At 48.4% G+C, this 21,874-nt stretch overlaps 1 protein-coding gene across 1 annotated transcript in view; it reads left to right on the top strand.

The window, feature by feature from the left end:
• The window catches only part of AIFM3 (AIF family member 3), a 69,184-nt gene extending 48,336 nt beyond the window's left edge, over nt 1-20,848 (top strand). Inside the window, exons 17-21 of the mRNA XM_077835342.1 lie at nt 779-877; nt 3,864-3,939; nt 13,391-13,495; nt 19,964-19,984; nt 20,809-20,848. Of these exons, the coding sequence (XP_077691468.1) occupies nt 779-877; nt 3,864-3,939; nt 13,391-13,495; nt 19,964-19,984; nt 20,809-20,848 (341 nt within the window). The remainder of the gene's footprint in view (nt 1-778; nt 878-3,863; nt 3,940-13,390; nt 13,496-19,963; nt 19,985-20,808) is intronic.
• Nucleotides 20,849-21,874: the final 1,026 nt, after the last annotated feature.

The following is a 21,874-nucleotide window of genomic DNA, read 5'->3' as shown; positions in this document are numbered from 1 at the left end:
GGAATCTGTGACCTCTGTGACATAATCTTATCCTTACTGATAGCCAGTCTTCTTGGAGGTGGGAGGGCACCCTCTAAACGTGCAGATTAAGGGTCTATATGTGAACAAGAGCCACACAGCCTTCCTTTGAAGGCAGGTAACTGAGGGGCTTCACCATGACCTTGCTAGCACTGTGGTTCATGTAACTTCTGCTGTCGTCCCTCTGCTTGGTTGTCTGATGGGAGTTTTTTAGTCTAAGGTGAAAGGTCTCCTGTGATGGTGGACTGTGCTGATGGTCACCTGTACTGATGGTGACCAAACAGGAAATTCAAAAGTTCCCAGGGCTTTTACTGCCTACCTGGCTAGTGCATCGCAGTTCAGAGTGTTGTCCAGAGCGATCACAAGGGAGCATTCTGGGATCGCTCCCGGAGGCCAATATCGTTGATTTGCGTCCACAGTACCGGTAACTGTGATCTCAATTTTAGAGCTACTCCACTTGCCGAGGTGGAGTACAGAAATCGGGGTAAAGAGCCCTTTAAATCGAAAAAACTGGTTTGGTCGTGTGGACGGAACCAGTTTTATTTCAAGGTAACTCAGCTAATTCCAAAATAACCACATACTGTAGACCAGGCCTTAGACTCCACTTAAACTGTGATTAGAGCAATTGGTAGCAAAAGGCTCTAAACCATCCCAAAGCCCTGGGTGCAATCCGAGTACTCTGGGCCTGCCGAGGCCCAGAGCATGTGACAAGACTCCCACACGATTTCCTTTCTTACACTCTGTTTCTTTGGTTTTCTAGGCCGCATAGCAGCTCTGAACATGCTGGCCCATGGCATGGAGATCAACACGGTCCCGTATCTATGGACGGCTGTGTTTGGGAAGAGCATACGATATGCAGGTCAGACATATTAATGTGAGCCTGAGGAGCAAGGCAGCCTCTTGAACCGGACAGAAGCCTTAGAGAAGTCTTGGGGGGATAACACCCAGCTCCCTGGAGGGGTCTCACCAGCAACCGATGTCTGCGCTTTAGGAAAAAATGCCACACGTGCTACTGTGGGAACAGGAGGAGACCCCAGCGTCCCAAGATTTACAAACGGGAGATGGCTTTGAGGGTGCAGTGCTGAACCTGACTGGGGGCAGGGCCCGACCTTCAGTGGGGAGGAGATGCCTGTCCCTGGCTGAGGCGTAGGGGCAATCCCTAAACCTGGCTAGGGGTGATGGGTGACAGCTGAATCTGACTCGGGGGAGGGGCAACGCCCGAAACTCTTTCAGGGGGCAGTGCCTGAACTGGAAATGGCACCTGGACCCAATGAGGGTGTGAGGGTAACCAAGCTGAGGGGTGAGGTAGCTGGACTGTGATGACTGGTATTACAGACGCTGAGTTTTATTTTTCCTGGTGGGTGCTTCACCCCCGCTCCATCCCGAGGCCCCGCCCTCAATTCACCCCCGAGGCCCTGCCCTCGCCCTGTCTCTTCCCGCCCCTGCTCTGCCCCTTTCCCCAAGTGCCTCCCACCAGCCGCTGAACAGCTGATCGGTGCTGAGCACCTGCTATTTTTCTTCCCGTGGGCGCCCATGGCTGGCACTGCTGATGTGTGAACATGAGGAGTTCTGAGAGAATTCCCAGACAAAAACTATGCTAACAGGGAGTTAAAGTGAAGAGTGCATATTTCAAGTGAAATACATGACGGCAGTGTTGTCCAAAAGAAGCATTATAAAGCCACAACATTCAGAGTTAAAGTTTAATTTAAAAGAATTCCAAACAAGTTAAAATAATCATATGATCCTGACGATTGAGGCGTTTCAGTTTCTGTGGTCCCAGGTCAGATGATACAAGAGATTTGTTTTGTTTTTTTTCATCATGGAAAATGTATTTATAGTGTGAAGTTTTCCTGGGACCCATATTGTGCATGAATTCAAAATGCCAGCCTGAGTTACCACATCGTTTGTATATTTCATACCTGCACACATAGCACTGGGTAAGCCCATTCTAAAACATCTGAATAACACGTGAAGGTAAATTTGCCTGTTCAACGGCTTGGCAGTAGATTCTACTGGTGGGAGGTCCGAGCCCGTCCAAATAGGGAAGATAACCACTGTGCTAATCTGGACATCACTTCTGGGTCTGAGTCTCTTCTTCTTCCCATTTAGCCTCAACAAGGGGGCTAGAAAGCCACTGAATTTCCCTCACTGTGAAGCAATCCCCAGCAGAGATAGAGCTAGAATAGCTAGCTGGCTCCTTCACCACCCCCTGCAGCCTCTAGCATAGGGGACCAATGTGCTACTTTGCTCTGGCCGTTCTTCGCTCATGTACTGGCCAGTTGGAGCCAGAGTCAGCAAGTATAGGTTAGAGGAGCCCCAAGGCCTCTCTGAAGTACACCAAAGCTAGAACAGAACTGGCCTTCAGATCAAGAAGTCAGTTTCTTTGCTATGTTCTCTCTCAGCTATGCCTTCTCTCTTTAGTCACCTGATATTGTTGGTTTATCCCGCTGAGATCCTTATGCTCATAACCTTATTCTGAACCTCCAGTGCCTCCTGCATCAGTCAGGGTACATCTATGCTGGTGCTGGAAGGTGGCATTTCCAGCTAGACATACTTGTGCTAGCTTGCTGAGTGTTAGTGTGCTAAAAATAGACATGTAGCGTGAGCAGCGCAAGTGGCAGGAGGGACTAGCTGCTTCTGTGGATAATTAATGAACCAATCACTGGTCCAGGGAGAGACAGAGAGAGAGAAATGAAAAACACCTTTATTCACATAAAATTACATTAAAACGATTTAGAAGTGTTATAAAATTGTAATATATACACCAAACGATGAATATGAAAGCAAAATGTGTCTTAAGCAAACATTACACATGGATCACTAAAGCATCGTTATCACCACATTCACTCAAAATATTAACACACCAAATCAACCGAAAAGTCCCTCTACCCTCCCAGTCTGTTCTGCTGAGATTTCAGAACAGCCAGTTTTTTCCCAACCCAGCAAAAAGTTAGGCAGTCAAGAAATATGTGGCCAATCTCACTCAGAGAACAAACAGGGGCTTGTGAGTGCTGTCTGGAATTTGGCAAGGATCTTATCCAAAAAACACACACTCCCTCTGTCCCAGTGACTCTTTCCTTGTTTGTCCTCAGTGCAACAGCTTCAACCGGAGACACTGAGGGAGCCCCACATCCAACTATCCCATACCACAGTGATAGGCGCTCACCTGAGAGGTGGCAGATCCCTGTTCAATTCCTTGCTCCCACCCACAGGCATAGGGGGTGACTTGAACTGAGGGTCTCCTATAGAAATGCTGAGTACCCTCACCACTGGGCTAAAAGTTATGGGGGAGGTCTTCTTCCTTCTCCCTGGACACCCAGCATGGTGCTGCAGTACACATGCCCAGAGGCAGAAACATGGGTACTGAGCAATTTTAGGAGCCTACAGGGTTTGGTGGCAGCTGAGCAGTGGTTGTGTGAATCCCAGTGGGGCCAGATTCTGGGATTTAGGCACCTAAAGTGACACTTATGCACTTAATTCCTTACTGACTCTAGCTCTTAGTGGACAGACTGTGGCTTCCCATAGCACTATGATTGAATCATTTGGGAGATGGCTGAGCAAAGAATGCTGGGATTTTACGACTGTCACACCAACTCCAGCACATGGTGTGTATGGTTTGTAGACTGTCGTCCAAAAAGAGGTTGTGGCTGTAAGACAGACCACCGCCGTATGGCATGTGTTATAATCCAGAGCAGTGCCACACAAAGGGGTGGGGGGTGTCTACATCCGTAGGTGCTCGCCTGTGTGTGTATCTGTGTGCACATAAGATTGTGTAATGTGGAACCAGGGCAAAGGGAGCAGAATCCTGTCTCCTGCACTGCTTTGACATTTCCCCTGTTTTTCAGGCCATGGGGAAGGATTTGATGATGTCGTCTTTCAAGGTGATTTAGATGAACTGAAGTTTGTGGCATTTTACACCAAGTAAGTGTTTCTCTTCCCTTTGAGATATCCCAACATGGACATTAATCTGTCTGCTCAGTTAGAGTAGAAGGAAATATTTCTGCTGAAGTCACTAGCCATCAGGTTTCCCCCCTCCAAGGATTCAGGTTGCTGTGCATTAATAAAAAGACACATCTGAAATCAGAGGAGTTTTGAGGCCAATGCTGCATGAGGGCACTAGGTTCAGTCTGTTCTGCACGATGAATGTTCTCTAGGCATGCCCAGCACAACGTAGACCTCAGAGCGGGAGGGTGGATTAGGTGCAATGGGTGAGATTCTTAAGCGTGATTTAAGTGCCTAACTCACTTTAGGCATCTCCATCCAACATTTAGTTGCCACTGGCCTGTAGGCACCAATTTCCCACCTTTGAAGTCCCCAAGGCACCTCCATTTCAGCAGCTGGTCCTTCACGGAGCCACCTCATTCCTGACATCTCCCAGCAGGTCAGCACCTACCTCACACCTAAGCCCCAGTGGGATTTGCAACTAGGCATTTCTCACGGATCTTGCCTCCAAGGCCTGATGCAATAGGCATGCTGAGAGGACACTGGAGAAGGAGGTGTCCCCTTACGTTCAGTGGTTAGAGCACAGACCCAGGATGAGGGAAAGCTGGGTTCAAATCCCCCCTCTGCTTCATATGGAGCAGAGATTTGAACTTTTCTCCTACCTCCCAGAGGACTGCCCTAACCACTGGGCTATAGGGTAGCCAAGAACAAGGCTTGCTGAGTCTCTCCAGTGGACACACTTCCACTATATATAAATACTAACTATTCATTGGGGTCTGTGGGACTCTATTAGGGCACTGTTGTCAGAGGTCCAGGTTTCAGTCCCCCTGCTCCAGTGGATAGATAATTATTTATACATTTGAGGCACTCGTCTGAGGGGTGGGGGACCTTAATTTCCTCCTCTACATCAGGCAGTGTGGGGGGATATGAGCCCAGGTCTCCCACATCCTGGGCTAAAGATTGTAAGTGGGGAACCATCACCCCTGCTTTCCACCTGGCATAGGTGCCCCATTCACGTACCTCCAGCTCAGATTTAAGTGGCTAAATCCCTTTGGGAGCATGGGGACACTTTCTTAGATACTTAATTCTCCCCATGCTTTGTGCAAGGGGCCTAGGCACCTAACTCAGAGTTGTGAATTGCACAAGGTGGCAGGGCACCTAAAAGTTAGGGGCTGCACTGCAGGGGCAGCGGAGCCTTCCCAAAAATGAGGGGGCCAGGGGGCCCCACCCCTTCAGTGCCCTGTCCCGTGTCTTTCACCCAAAGCCCCACCTCTGGCCAAGCCGGAAGCTGGAGCGGGCTGGGAGCCGCAGACCGTCCATCTGACTGGGGTGGGGGAGCCAAGAGCAGCCCCCGGCCCATGTCCCTACCCGGGGGCCCCCTGGCCCAGGGCAGGAAGGTCCATGGCTCCCCCCTGCTGCCTGCGCAGCTCTTATCTGACCTGGCCATAGTAAGAGCTGCATGGGCAGCTGTGGGGAGCTGTGGACCCTGCACCTTCCCCGGGTGGGGGGCCTGGTGCCCCACAGCTGCCTGAGCTCCCCAGCCGGGCTCCAGGTGCCAGCCTGGCTGGGGTCGGGGGGGGGCCTCAGTTGTGTTTACAAGGCACTTAACAAGGAAAAGTGAGAGAGAGAATGAAAACTAAGTCCTTCCTTTGCATCTTGAGTTCTCTGGGAGGCCACAGGCTCTGCAACCATTACAATCTCTCAGATAGTGCTCCCCTCACAGAGTCAGTGCTAAGGGCAGGCATAGCACCTGGGTTCACCTAAGAACACTGTGATTACAAAGTGGACCCCACTTCCACTGGCCCACAGGGGAGGGCCTGGGACAGGGCAGAAAGGGAGTGAAGAGCTGATGGTGGTGATGGAGAGGGTAGAATGTTGCTCCACATATAACAGAATCCTAGAAATTAGTGATGGACTGCATCATCCCAGATCTCCTCCTTCTCCCCCTGTCTATCACTCACAATAGGCCTTCCCCCTGCTCGCGCTTCACACCTGTCAGACTAGCGAGGGTCAGAAAATGGAATTTCTGTTCGGTGGGAAACTTCAACCCTTTAAAATTTGTTTTCATTCTGAATCGGAATAAAAAACTGAAATTTCAGAAATTTCCCATGAAATGAAAATGTTAAGAAACTCCATTTGGAAACATAAAAACATTCCATTCTGACAATGTCAATGCAATAAAATATATCATTGTGGGGGCGGGGGCTCCCGTGGATCTCTGCCAGACCCCTCTTCAAATGGTTTCCATTTGATAATGTGAAAAAAAGTTTCTTTCCAACGTTATCATTTTGATTCATTTTGATTCCCATATCATTTAAATGTCTAGGTGTTTCTAATGCCCTCCCCCAGCTGAGGGGTTCTCCTAGCAAAACCAACAGAAGAGAGCTCCTTTTCTCTCTCTTTCCTTTACAAGAACAGGGAATAGAGTGAAAGAATTTAAAGGCAATTGCGGCCCCTCTCTTTGGCAATCTTTCTGGAGTCAGCCCTTTTGGGGCTTGGCTTATCAACTAGTCTTTGTCTTTAATTAGGGTCTACCTCCAGCCCCTCCTCTTGGAGCATCCTGCTTTACAAGTGGTCAATGCAGTTTCAGGAGCAGTGAGGCCTGCAACTGTCTCCCTCTTGGCTGATCTGTCTCTGTTGTCAGCAGTCTCTGAGGTGTATCAGTCTTCTTCCAGTTCACCACCCCATCCTGTGGCAAGTTTTCGCTTTTTAAGCTTTCCCCTCCAGGCAGAGCAAGACTTACAGGTGCTGAATAAGCCCAGAAGAACTCGTTGGTTTCCTCCCCAGCAGAGTGAGTGCATGACCCTTCACAATTATATATATTAAATACAATATATAAACATGTAATATTAACATTAACATTTTGTTATAATGGTTCAAACAAAATGCATTGAAATGATAAAGTTGGAAAGAAACAGTTTTACATTATCAAAATGAAACAGTTTGACACTTAAATGAAATAAGAAAAGTCTAAACGATTTGTTTAGACTTTTCTCATCAAAAACTTTGTTGAAATTGAGACATTCCCAAAAACCATTTTTATTTCAATGAAATTGCATTTTCCAACAGAAAATTCTTCCATCAAAACATTTCTTACCAACTCTACTTCGGATATGGACTAGGGTGACCAGACGTCCCAATTTTATAGGGACAGTCCTGATTTTGGGGGCTTTTTCTTATATAGACTCCTATTACCCCCCACCCCCGTCCTGATTTTTTTACACTTGCTATCTGGTCATACTAATATGGACAGACTTATGTTCCTCCTTAGCTACTCCTTAGCTGACCTACACACATATAGCTCTTTCAACCTTTTCAAATAAGTCCTTTAACCAGTTCCTCCAACCCCATGATCGTTGTTGTTGTTCTTCTCAGAACAGTCTCCAGTTTGTCAAGATCTCTCTGCTAGTGAAGTGGTCAGAACTGAATGCACAATTCCAGGAGTGCTCAATAAAAGTTGTATGGTGACATCATTCTTTCACATATTGAAGCTCAAAATGGGGCTTTCTTTGAAGCCTCATTATATTCCTCCCCTTCAATACCGCAGGAAAATATTTGGCATATTTTGGTATTTATTCCATCCCTAATTAGGAAGGAAATGTCAAATCTCTTTAATTAAACATCTGTAAAGTACTTTGAAGATGAAAAGCTACGGATAGCTAATATGAATAATGACAGCATGTTATTATGGTAATTGATTCATCACTTTGTGTTCAACACTCAGTAAAGCAAGGAAGTGGCAAAGGATTTTGAGCAGTGAAATGTCACAGAAAGGAGAGCTGCTTGAACAGAGCCTGCTGGCCAACCTTAATGTAAATATTACAGGTTGTAAATAAGCCTTAAGTAAACCAGATAGAAAGTGGGAGTCTGCTGCTAAAAGTATGAGTGTTATTCTGAGACTTAGGAAAGCCCACAGGAACTGGCTTTTCTATAATAGGATGATCACCTGCATAGAGTCCTTGAGGTAACTTTGAACAGCTCTAGCTAGTGGGGGGGCTGCACTGGTTAATCAGTCTGGCGTTCTTCCAAGCCTGGGACTAGTGTCACCTTCTCTTTATCTCTTTATATCCAATTACTTGGAATCAAGGGCAGTCTTTGCCTCTCAGGCCCTAGGAGTTATTTCTAGGTGCTTGAAAAAGTCTCTTCTTTCTAACCTTTGATGGCAACTCAGTATGGTTCAGTGCTGGTGTTGGGAGAGAGGCCACTGTCATAAATTGACTCTCCTCTGACTTCTTCTACCACTAGTCAAAGGTACCAAGGAAAGGTACCAAGGGCCCCTTTTGCCCTTTGATCTCCCCTGTCTAATTCATTGCAATGAAATGCGGATGGCTTACGTTCCAGGGCCTGCTCTCATCGCTCAGTTTCACAATTAAACTAACATTATTTTTTCAGAGATTGAAGAAGAAATTATACAATTGGTAAAAAAAAAACAAACAAAAAAAAAAACCCACAAACACCAAACCTGCCTGTTACCCCACAGTTACAGGGCTACAAAAGCCAGGGCACCAGCACAAGCAAAGCCCCTGTTGGTGCCATAGGTGCTGAAACTAGAGGTGCTGCAGCACCCCCTGACTTGAAGTGGTTTCCATCATATCAAGGGTTTACAGTTTGGTTCAATGGCTCTCAGCACCCCCACTATACACATTGTTCCAGGACCCCTGGTTGGTGTTGCTAGAGCAAAGGTTGAAGTGCTCTTGTCACAAAGGAGATTGGTTTCTTATCACCAAATATGTTGGTGCTAGATCACCCCCAGGAGAGGAAACATAGAAGAAAGGGCCCTCCATACAGTTCACCCTGCGGAATCTCTTGATTATTGTCCCAGAGGATCCACCATGAAGGATCATTGCTGTTGCCTTTCCCCAGAACCTCTCCTCCACAGTAGTAATCCCTGTTTCCCCAAACTCATACCCTCCCATTCCAGCCAATCCCATCCCCACATACAGATTCCCCAACCCCACTGAAGGGCTCCTGTTGGAAAGGGAAGAATGATGCTGCAAAGGTGGTGGAGATCCATCAGGATTTCATGTCCTCTGTGTGTGGACCTTGTTTCCTAATTCTTCCACACCCCAGTTTCAGAAATGGTGCCCCAGTTGATTTTGTTAAGAGGCATTTCTTATAGTTTCTCCTGCCCATACCGCACTATGGCCAAGATTTTCAAAAGTGACACGTATTTAGGATGTCCTTTTTGAGACACCATAAAAGGACCTAGTTGTACATAACTTTGTTGACATTACAAGACCTAGAAATGTTTCCAAAGTTAATAATTCAAGTGTGTGAGTCTAGAATAGGATTTCCCCATTGATAATGGTTCTGCCATTGTCTCAATCATTCTCAGTCAACCAATTCTCAGTCAACGATAGGCTACCTATTTGGAAAGTGTTTGTGCGATCTCTTTTCTTTCTCCCAAATATATACATAGTTTATTCCTTGCTTCAGAATAGCAAATCTTTTACCCTCGCTGATTGATAGTGTCTCTCTCTTACTTCCTTGTCTTTGAACAGTGAAGTAGAAATTGTCATTTTTCATTCTTACCTTTCATCTCAGCTACGTAATTAGGTGCCCGTGACATTCCAGAAGTTTTATACGTGTCAGTATCTACTTCTAGTTTTGTACATTGATCTGATATTTAGATAAGAGACTACATTCTCTGTAGTGAGATAGTCTCCCAGAATTAATTGTTTACAAACTAGTTTGTAACTTGTCTGGCATTCCCAGCAGGCAGGGTACTAGCCTGCTAGTGTTTGGATTAGTTGCTTGAGGATTATTGGTTTTCACCCAAGATTGTGTACAACACAGATCTGGGTGTCATTGCTGTGACACCTGGAGGTATGGGAGTAGTGTTGGAGTCTAATGTAGGTTAATCAGGCTCTGTTGCTGTTCTTCTAAGGCCTGTCCACACTAGTTTCTACTGTGTTTAAAAAATCATTTTTCAACATAGTTTTTAAAGTGATTGCTGCAAACATGCTGTTGAGGTGGGAGAAGAGAGACAGTTTGGTGACTGAAGTATGACTTCACTGGAGCTATGCCCATTTACACGGGTTAAGAATCTGGCTCAGGGATGTTAAAGCCTGAAAGGACCATTCTGATCAACTGGTCTGCTCTCTTGCTTAACACAGGCCAGATAATTTCACTCTGTGATTCCTGCATCCTGCCCAGTAACTAGTGGCTGAGGTAGGGGGTATCTTTCATAATGGCATCCAATCTTGGTTTAAAGGCCCAGATGCTCTCCTCATGTTCAAACCATTTTGTTGCCACCTGCATACTCTGGCCTCAGCTAGTTGGCTAAGAAAATCTCGAGTGGTGGGGAGCTCTCACCTGGCATAAAATGTCATAGCTGGCTCCTAGACCAATGACCATTAACATTCTGATGGGGGCTGAGGGGTGTTGAGAGTGAGAGGGGTACGGATGGAGATTACTTCACCAGGCCAATGCATAACTGGTACAAGGTCCCATAAGGACCTTGGTGAAAGTTTCACTTGGTGAAAGTTACAGCAGCCCTGAAACTTTGCACTGTTGTGCCCGGCCAGTGCAGATGCACCTTCAGAATCCAGTAGGTATAAGTGGCTTCCTGAAGCCCCTCCCGCATTTCCTGTCATCATCACCATCATGGCAAATCCCAAAGGGACATGACCTCCTTGAAGAACAAGCGCCACCTTGCAGGCTGGCTGGATGTTCAGTTTATGCCCATCACTGGCAATCTTATCGCACCACCAAAGCTTCAGGTGACCACATGACCACTAGCTGAGTAGTGGCATTCCTGGGTAAACACACTTCGTGATTTGTTGGTCTTCTATCCTAATAACATGTCTGTGCCAAGAAAGTCACCAAAACCAAACCATTGCTGATGGAAGCCATTGCTGGGTTCAGCTTCAAATATCCTCATTTCTGATCTTGTCCTGCCTCTTAATAAGGAGAAACTGATGAAGACGATAAGAACTGAAAACATCAATCAAATGCTCATTAGCCTTCCTCAGCACTCACGTTTCACTGGCGTACAACAGAGTGGGTAGAACCGTGGCTCTATAGAGCCACAGCTTTGTAGCAAGTTTAATGTCATGACATTGCAACAGAGGCTGATGAAGGGCCTGAAACATGGCAGCAGCTGCTGCTATACAAGTGCCCACCTCTCTTGAGCAACCTCCAGCACTGTCTGTGACACTTCAAGTATTTGCCAGTTGCCACCTGCTCGATGTCTAGTCTGGACTGGTTAATAGTGAGCTGGTTGAAATCTGGAGTTGGAGAATGCTTGATAGCAGGGGCCAGGACTGAATTTTATCCAGATTAATAATCAGACCTGTATGCACTACTTCTTGCCTGGCTGCAGCAATTCACCCAACTGAGCCAACAGGACAACGCCATCAGTGTATTTGAGATCTCAAAACAGAATGTTATTCAGCTCAATAGCATCAACAACTGCCTCTTCAAGCTTATCCATCATCCCATTCAATGTCCGATTTCCTGTGGGACACTTGCAAAGAACTGGAGAATTAACCAGATCCCTTGGTAAATTCTTCCAAAGCTTAATTACGCTCACTGGTAAAAATGTGTGTGTGATACAGCATGGCCAGAGGGCAGCAGGAGAGTGTTAGAAGGGAGCCTTATTCCCTGTAGAGGGAAGAAACTTTGCTATAAATTAATTAAAGCACCTGAAGCCAATTAAAGCACCTGAAGCCACTCACATGATAAAACCCCCTGCTTCAATCAGACAAGGGGAGGAGTTGAAGCAGAGTGGATTGGTGTTGGAGCAGAGAGCAGTTTGGAGGGAAGCAAAGGCGAGTTTGGAGAAGTGCTGCGGTGGGCTAAGAAGATCAAGACCCTAGGTAAAGGGACACCTGGTTTGTGCAGAGGGAGAGCAGGAAGCCCCACAAGCTGAAGGGCAGGAGAGGGAAGTAGCCCAGGCGAAGGAACCGCTAGTTCTAGTGGTTTACCGCTATCCCGAGGGCCCCTGGGCTGGGACCCAGAGTAGAGGGTGGGCCCAGGTCCCTCCCTCTCCACTCCCCTCCTCTAGGACACTAGTGGGGCAGTTAATACCCTAGTTCAGGGGCAAGAAATCGTGCCCTGAACCACCCCCCCCCCAGAAGAGAAAGCACAAGACCCATCATAGAAGTGCCAGCAATTTGCCATAGTGCCATATTTCTAGTATGAATTTGTAGATCTTCAGCTTCCAGCCATTGGACCTTTGTTCTGACTATGCTAGATTAAAGAGCTGTTTGATGTCAGAATCCTTAATCTAGGTACTTGTCACCTCTTATGCTTCTTTTCAACGAGCTAAATAGGTGGATGATGGGGATTTTCAAAAGTATCTAAATCCAGCTGATTTTTCTTCTATCCCTATTGTTGTTACCACTCTGGTGAATCAATGAGTTTTAAGTACTTCATCGTCACTCCGTCCCTGCACTTTGATACATAAGGACCCTCTTACTGGAATATTTCTTACTTTACTCTGGGCAGGGATTGCATTGCTTTTCATGCTGTTCTATTCACAAATGGCTTTGCAGGTCTCAGAGAAGTCATGAACACTCTGTAGTCTTGTCAGAAGCGTAATAGTCACTTGAATGCTGCACGGGTTCATTTTGATTTAGGCTCAAGTGCTCTGCACAGACTGCATGTCTCTTTGTCTGTATGACATTTCCCAACTCTTTTTAGCAGTGAAAAACCATTGTACATTATTAGGTGTGGTCCTTATTAGAGCTGGGAGAATAAATGATTTCTCAGTTTGCTGGCATTTCTAAAAAAGCTTTTTTTTTTTTTTTACATTTCAGCTCAACCAGACCTAATCCAAAATCTCTGAAAAAATGTGATGATTGGAAAAAGTTGACAAACCATTTTGTTCAACTTGCAATGAACCATTTCACTTTGTTTCTAGGCACTTTTTAACATACCGGCAAAGAAAATAAAAGGCTAGAATCACATTCACCTAATTTTCCCACCACCCGCAGCACTGTGATTTCTATGCATACTAGAAGGCATCACATCTTTAGTACAATATCTATCATGTTGTCTAAGTTCTGCCCTCTTTCTCCAGAGGCAGCTGGACATTTTTTTTTCCACCTCAAAAAAATGTTTTGGGTTATTTTAGTATTTAAAGCCACGTCAGAGCGCCATAGGGTCAGACCGTACTGCCCTGACTAGGGGCAGGGTGTAGCTATGCTGTCCCATGGGCAAAGCTGGGACCAGGCATGGAGCCAGGGCTCCTACCAGTGCCTGCCTGCACGCTGCTCACTGACCGCTCTCCCTTGCCAGGTGCTGTTGCCTGAGGTAGGAAGCACATGGGGTAAAGGGGGCTCCTGAAGCTGGGAAGAGATTATAAATTCATAATCCCTGGTGGTTCCATCAAGTTTACCCTTTTGTGAAGGAAAAAAGTGTCCATCTAAAGCCATTCACTTCACTACCCACAGTGTCTCCTTCATGCCTCTGATCTTTGTTGTAGGAACGAGGAGGTGATTGCTGTGGCTAGTATGAACTATGATCCAATTGTGTCCAAAGTCGCTGAGGTCATGGCCTCTGGGAGAGTGATCAGAAAACGAGATGTGGAGTAAGTAGAAGCTGCTAAAGACAACTGAACATACAAACATTGTGACATAAATCGGGCCAAATAAAATCAAAACCAAATGGGTGAGTGATCCATCAGCCGGCAGGTGCTAGAGCAGAAACACGGCCTGGGCTAGAAGCAATGGTTCATCCCATTTTAGTTCAGGTGAATGACAAGTGGCAACCCATACATATCCACTGCTGTTTGCTACTGTCAGCTGTACTTCCTAAACACACTCATTCCTCCAGTCCCACTAAACCAGGGCGGGCAAAGTTTTTGGCCTGAGGGCCACATCGGGTTTCTGAAATTGTATGGAGGGCCAGTTAAGGGAGGCTGTGCCTCCCCAAACAGCTAAGCGTGGCCAGGCCCCTGCCCCCTATCCAACCCCCCTGACAGCCCCCCCGGGACCCCTGCCCCATCTACCCTCCCACTCTCTGTCCCCTGACTGCCCCTGGACCTCCCCGCCCCATCCAACCCCCCCTCTCCTTCCTGATTGCCCCCCCGGGACTCCTGCCCCATCCAACCACCCCTTCTCCCTGACCGCCCCCGGACCCTCTAACCCTAATTGCCCCCCGACCCTAACTGCCCCCCGCCGCCCCATCCAACACTCCTCTCCTTCGTGACTGCCCCCCCAGACCCCTGCTCCCATTCAATTCCCTTGTTCACCGCCCTCTGACCGCCCCGACCACTATCCATGCCCCTGACCACCCCCCAAACTCCTCTGCCCTCTATCCAACACCCCCGCTCCCTGCCCCCTTACCGCGCTGCCTGGAGCACCAGTGGCTGGCGGCGCGGCTGCACCAGGACAGGCAACTGCACCGCGCAGCCCAGAGACCGGGTCAGGCAGCCGCGCCCCCCCCGGCTGGAGCCAGCCACCCGCCGCGCAGCCCAGAGACCGGGTCAGGCAGCTGCGCCCCCCCGGCTGGAGCCAGCCACCCGCCGCGCAGCCCAGAGACCGGGTCAGGCAGCCGTGCCCCCCCGGCTGGAGCCAGCCACCCGCCGCGCAGCCCAGAGACCGGGTCAGGCAGCCGCGCCCCCCCGACTGGAGCCAGCCACCCGCCGCGCAGCCCAGAGACCAGGTCAGGCAGCCACGCCCCACCCGGCTGGAGCCAGCCACCCACCACGCAGCCCAGAGATTGGGTCAGGCTGGGCTCTTCAGCTGAGCTGCCCCAGGAGCTCGCAGCCCCCCGCCCACAGCATTGTGCTGGGGGTGCAGTGAGCTAAGGCTGCGGGGGTAGGGGGACAGCGGGGGAGGGGCTGGGGATGAGCCTCCCAGGCCAGGAGCTCAGGGACCAGGCAGGACGGTCCTGCGGGCCGTAGTTTGCCCACCTCTGTACTAAACTCATTAATCCTCCCCCATGCACTGTCCCTTGCCTCCCTGCCTTTATGTCTACACTACAAAATTAGGTCGAATTTATAGAAGTTGATTTTTAGAAAGCGATTTTATACAGTCAATTGTGTGTGTCCCCACTAAGCACATTAAGTTGGCGGAGTGCGTCGAGGCTAGCATCGACTTTTGGAGCGTTGCACTGTGGGTAGCTATCCCAGAGTTCCTGCAGTCTCCGCCTTCCATTGGAATTCTGGGTTAAGCTCCCAATGCCTGGGTTAAGCTCCCACTGCCTGATGAGGCAAAAACATTGTTGCAGGTGGTTTTGGGTATATGTCGTCAGTCGCCCCTCCCTCCGTGAAAGCAACGGCAATCGTTTTGCGCCTTTTTTCTGTGCAGGCACCATACTGCTTTCAGCAGACGGTGCAGTAGGACTGCTAACTTCGTCATCGAACCACCACTTCCACTGCCACTTTGCTCTCCTGCTCTTGTCTCGATAGTGAATTTTTCCATGTTGTCTCTCATGGGCTCCTGCTTCTGCTGCAACTCTGCTCTCCTGCAGATGCCATACCAGACGGCAAACATGGAGCCCACTCAGATCATGAGGCAGTTGTAAACACCTCGCGCATTATCATGCAGTATATGCAGAACCAGAACCTGCAAAAGCAGGCGAGGAGGCGATGGCAGCGTGGTGACGAGAATGATGAGGACATGGACACAGACTTTTCTCAAAGAACGGGCCCCGGCAATTTGGCCATCCTGGTGGCAATGGGGCAGGCTCATGCCATGGAATGCCGATTCTGGGTCCATGAAACAAGCACAGACTGGTGGGACCACATAGTGTTGCAGGTCTGGGATGATTCCCAGTGGCTGCGAAACTTTCGCATGCGTAAGGGCACTTTCATGGAACTTTGTGACTTGCTTTCCCCTGCCCTGAAGTGCAAGAATACCAAGATGAGAGCAGCCCTCACAGTTCACAAGTAAGTGGCGATAGCCCTCTGTAAGCTTGCAATGCCAGATAGCTACTGGTCAGTCGGTAATCAATTTGGAGTAGGCAAATCTACTGTGGGGGCTGCTGTAATCCAAGTAGCCAACACAATCACTGAGCTGCTGCTATCAAGGGTAGTGACTCTGGGAAATGTGCAGATTATAGTGGATGGCTTTGCTGCAATGGGATTCCCTAACTGTGGTGGGGCGATAGATGGAACACACATCCCTATCTTGGGACCAGACCACCAAGGCAGCCAGCACATAAACCGCAAGGGGTACTTTTCAATGGTGCTGTAAGCACTGGTGGATCACAAGGGACATTTCACCAATATCAGCATCAGATGGCCGGGAAGGATACATGATGCTCACATCTTCAGAAACTCTGGTCTGTATGAACAGCTGCAGCAAGGGACTTACTTTCCAGACCAGAAAATAACCGTTGGGGATGTTGAAATGCCTATAGTTATCCTCGGGGACCCGGCCTACCCCTTAATGCCATGGCTCATGAAGCAGTATGCAGGCAGCCTGGACAGTAGTCAGGAGCTGTTCAACTACAGGCTGAGCAAGTGCAGAATGGTGGTAGAATGTGCATTTGGACGTTTAAAAGCACGCTGGCGCACTTTACTGACTCGGTTAGACCTCAGCAAAACCAATATTCCCATTGTTATTACTGCTTGCTGTGTGCTCCACAATATCTATGAGAGTAAGGTGGAGACATTTATGGTGGGGTGGGAAGTTGAGGTAAATCGCCTGGCCACTGGTTACACGCAGCCAAACACCAGGGCGGTTAGAAGAGCACAGCAGGTCACACTGCGCATCAGAGAAGCTTTGAAAACCAGTTTCATGGCTGACCAGGTTATGGTGTGACAGTTCTGTTTGTTTCTCCTTGATAAAAACCTGCCCCCTTGGTTCACTCTACTTCCCTGTACGCCAACCGCCCTCCCCTCCCCCCTTCGATTACCGCTTGCAGAGGCAATAAAGTCATTGTTGTTTCAAATTCATGCATTCTTTATTAATTCATCACACAAATAGGGGGATAACTGCCAAGGTAGCCCGGAAAGGGGGGGGAGGACAAGACCACACTGAACTTCAAAACTTATTGAATGCCAGCCTTCTGTTGCTTGGGCAGCCCTCTGGGGTGGAGTGGTTGGGTGCCCGGAGGCCCCTCCCCCGCATTCTTGGGTGTCTGGGTGAGGAGGCTATGGAACTTGGGGAGGAGGGTGGTTGATTACACAGGGGTTGCAGTGGCGGTCTGTGCCTTTCCTGCACCTCAACTGTATGCCGGAGCATATCAGTTTGATCCTCCAGTAGCTTCAGCATTGCATCCTGCCTCCTTTCATCATACTCTCCTCTTGCTCCAGCCATCTGTCCTCACGCTCATTTTGTGCTTTCCTGAACTCTGCCATTGTCTGCCTCCATGCATTCTGCTGGGCTCTTTCAGTTTGGGTGGACTGCATGAGCTCAGAGAACATTTCATCGTGAGTGCATTTTTTTTGCATTCTTATCTGCACTAGCCTCTGGGACAGAGATGCTAGTTGCAGCATTGAAACATTTGCAGCTGTGGGAGGGAAAAAAAGGAGATTAAAATTGAAAAAGATACATTGGCCATTTAAAAGGAGGGGCTGATGTTTTCAGGTTAACGTGCAGCACAAACCCAACTAATCCCCCCACACATCCAATTCTCTGGGATGATCGCTTCACCCCTCCCCCCACCACGTGGCTAACAGTGGGGATGATTTTTTTTCAGCTACAGGCAAACAGCCCAGCAGGAACAGCCACCTCAGAATGTCCCTTGAATAAAATTCCCCTATTTCAACCAGGTGACCATGAATGATATCACTCTCCGGAGGATAACACAGAGAGATAAAGAACAGATGTTGCTTGAATGCCAGAGAACACTGGGACCACACGCTGCCATGCTTTCTTATGCAATGATTCCAGACTTCATGCTACTGGCCTGGCGTGGTAAAGTGTCCTACCATGGAGGACACAATAAGGCTGCCCTCCCCAGAAACCTTCTGCCAAGGCTTTGGGAGTACCTCCAGGATAGCTTCATTGAGCTGTCCCTGGAGGATTTCCACTCCATCCCCAGACACGTTAAAAGACTTTTCCAGTAGCTGTTCTGGCCGCGAATGCATCCCAAGTCTTCAGGGCAAAGTAATCATTAAACACGCTTACTTTTAAACCGCGTATTATATTTACATTTATATTATATTTACTCACCAGAGGTGCCTTCTCCGCCTTCAAGGTCTGGGAGCCTGGGTTGGGAGTGTATTGGATCCAGAGTGATAAACAGTTCCTGGCTGTCAGGGAGAACGGTTTCTCCGCTTGCCTGGTGTGCGCTATCTTCAACCTCCCCCTCCTTATCATCTTCCTCGTCCCCAAAATCCTCATCCTGTTGCGTGAGTCTCCCGCCTTGCAGGAGTCCACTACAGGAGTTGGGCAGTGGTAGGGCCACCCCCCTAGAATTGCATGCAGCTCATCATAGAAGCGGCATGTCTGGGGCTTTGACCCCGAGCGGGCGTTTGCCTCTTGGGTTTGTTGATAGGGTTGCCTAAGCTCCTTAAGTTCCACGCAGCACTGCTGTGGGTCCCTGTGATAGCCTCTGTCCTTCATGCCCTTGGAGATTTTTTCAAATATTTTGGCATTTCATCTTTTGGAACGGAGTTCTGATAGCACGGATTCATCTCCCCATACAGCGATCAGATCCAGTACCTCCTGCTTGGTCCATGCTGGAGCTCTTTTGTGATTCTGGGACTCCATGGTCACCTCTGCTGATGAAATCTGCACGGTCACCTGTGCTGATCAGCTTGCCACACTGGCCAAACAGGAAATGAAATTCAAAAGTTCGTGGGGCTTTTCCTGTCTACCTGGCCAGTGCATCCGAGTTCAGAGCGCTGTCCAGAGCGGTCACAATGGAGCACTGTGGGATAGCTCCTGGAGGCCAATACCATCGAATTGCGTCCACACTAACTCAAATTCGACTCGACGATGTCGATTTCAGCGCTAATCCCCTCATTGGGGAGGAGTACAGAAACTAATTTTAAGAGCCCATTAAGTTGACAAAAATGGCTTCGTTGTGTGGATGGGTGCAGAGTTAAATCAATCTAACGCTTCTAAATTCGACCTAAACTCGTAGTATAGACCAGGGCTCAGTCACTATTCATCATCCATCACATTTACACATTGATAGCCTCAAGGGGAAATTAGCCATGCAGGCCCAGTCCTGCAGGATCCCTGCCTGTGCACTGACCAAACCACAGTGACTGAGGAGGGAGCCTGTATATAAACAGCATGTGGATGGACCATGAATGGAATGTGGCACAGTGCGTACCCCTAGGAGAAGGGGGAGCATTCTGAAGGCAGACCTAAGTTCCACTCAACTTGCATAGGGGATGCCAAGAAAATATTGGAAGATTGATTTCTACTGAATGAAAATCCAGCAGCGTATATAAACCCTTTAACTCCACCACACTGAAATGGATATGCCCCAAATCACACCAGACTGACAAATTTTGATTTCTGGCTCAAAGCACTAAGGAGCTAGGGCTTTAACAAAAAGTTGCATTTTTATAATGGCCAAAATGTGTCTCCTCCCCGCCCCCCCCCGCCCGCCCCTTTCTTTGTCCTCAAAAGTGTCCAACTTATTTTTGCTGAAGCTTTTTTTTTAAAAAAGTTTACATTCCTTCAGTCACCAGAGGTGAAAAATGTCATGTTGAAAGGTAAACGTTACTTGCAGGTTTAAACTAGCGTAAATGGAGAATTCTCTGGAATTTGACGTCTTTAAACCATGATTTGAGGACTTCAGTCATGCAGCCAGAGGTTAAGGGTCTATTTCAGGAGTGGGTGGGTAAGGTTCTGGGGCCTGCGATGTGCCACATCATGGTCAGCAGTGACCCTTCCCACAGTGGGGAGTCTGGCATTTTGCCCTCATTGCCTGCAGAGCATAGAAAGCAGTCTCACTGCTCTGGCCACAGAGTGCAAAGGCTGCTTTTTGCTCAACCTGTCAGGAGCCACAGCCTGTTCTCTGCCCCTCCTGGGGGTAGGGGTGGAGCTGGGAGAGGACTCTTGGCCCTGCCATGCATCAGGAACAGGACACTTAATACTAACCGAACTTTCTCTCCTTGTTTTCCTGCTGCATACACGTATTTAAGGCTTTTAGTTCGTCATGGCAAGTATGTTTCCTTTTGTGTCTTGAACTTGCCACATATTAGCAATGGAGGGTTAAAGTGACAGATTTTAAGTTATCAGCCTCTGAAGCCCTGGTTTGGGAGATGTTCCTAATTCCTGCAGAAATGTTATTTACTGTGTTTGACTGAATGAAGTGGTTTGACTGTGGTTTGTTCCCTCTGCATAGAGCAGTTGATAAATCTATTGCTTCTGTGGAAAGGGAGTTTGGACACATGGGGCCGGATTTGCTAAAGTGTACTCACAATAGTGCTCATTCCTCAGCTTGTGCATGTTCATGAATCTGGGCCACTGCACCGCTAGACCAATGGGCCTGGTCTATATTCACAGTTGCACTGGTTCACCTGTAACTTGGTTCAACAACTGATTCTATTAAACCAGTGCAAAACCCTGTGTGGCCATTCGGAATTCAGTTTAAACCTGGTTTTTAACAATTTCAGCTAAAACAACCTAAACCAAATTTCAGTTGAATTAAGAGCCTCTACACAGGGTTTTGTACTGGTTTAACTAAATCACTTTTTAAAAAAATCACACCTTTATTTAAACCAGTGCAACTTGGGATATAGACAAGACTTTAATGACACAAAGCCTGGACATGCTCCCCTCACTGCATTTGGCTATATCAGATCAATATTTTGCCCCAGCTTCTCCAGCAGGGTTGCAGGAAACTCAGTGAAGAGAGGGTGTTTGCTGCAGAGAAACTGGAGCTGCATGATAGCTAGCAATCCTGGCCGGTGCAGAAAGCAAACTCAGAAACACTAGGTGAGCAGATCTGGTTAATCCTGTTGTCCTGCTTTTGTCTTTGCCTTAGAACTGGAGACATGTCTTGGTTAACTGGAAAAGGCTCTTAACATGGGAAGGAACTGATTTCTGCTGAGGCTGCACTTGCCAGAGAGGAGACTGGGATGACCAGGAGGCTCCGCTGCTAAATGCAAATCTAGTCAGCTGAGTCATTGCCTCCCTCAGACGTTGAAGCATCTTTCACTGAACATTTATGTTCCCACCAATGCCCTCTGTACACACAGCCGGTGGTTCTGAAGCACCAGTGGCAGCCCGCATGCTTGGGCTCTGCAGAGTTTAAAAATCCTATGGAAATGCAAGGAGAACACAGGATCCCTGAGAAAGCGCTGACCTGCATGGGCCTTCAGAGTCTGAAGCAAACATACGCTCTAGCACCGACAGCTGCATCTCTCCATGAACCCTGCTGGGGCATGGGGAGAGTAGAATGGAGCTTACCTTCACTTTCTTCTGGTAGGGAGGGACCGCCTGCAAAAACAGGGCAAACTAGTCATCCTGGTCAGCATGTTAAAGTTACCCACCCTGGGACACATCTGCTCCCCCTACAAACAATGCCACAGCCTTTCACTGCACCCCATGCTCCCGAATTCACCCATAATACGCACCCAACTAGCCTACCCCTCACCCACACTCCACTCACATCCAAGCATGACCTCACCAACACCCTGCATCGCTCTCCAACCTGCACCAACACCCCCTCCCTGCCACACTCTCCCAGACACCCTCACACAACTGCTTGCCCCCCTGCATCCTCCTCAGCCAGGTTCGCTTTCCACCCCCAGTGTCATCCTCACCTACACAGTTTCAACCACATCCACGTGCTCCCATTCAGATCCTTACCTGCACAGTCCGAGTCATAGAGCTTCACCTTTGTCCACGCCTTCAGCCGTAAGCACAGAGCTCCTGAGGTACACAGCTCACAGGAGCAAGCCTCCCAGCCCAGGTCGACAGACTCCCCGGCTTGTGGGGCTAGCGCACTGAAAACAGCTGTGTAGACAGTGCTTCACCGCTGCAGCTGGGACTGAAACTTGGGCTCCCCGATCTCCAGTCCAAGCAATGTCGACACAGCTGTTTTTGGA

The sequence above is a fragment of the Eretmochelys imbricata genome, chromosome 15, assembly GCF_965152235.1.
Source record: "Eretmochelys imbricata isolate rEreImb1 chromosome 15, rEreImb1.hap1, whole genome shotgun sequence".
In the NCBI taxonomy this organism is placed as follows: Eukaryota; Metazoa; Chordata; order Testudines; family Cheloniidae; genus Eretmochelys; species Eretmochelys imbricata.
The sequence above is the reverse complement of the archived record's forward strand: the minus strand, read 5'-3'. Positions and strand labels throughout refer to the sequence as shown.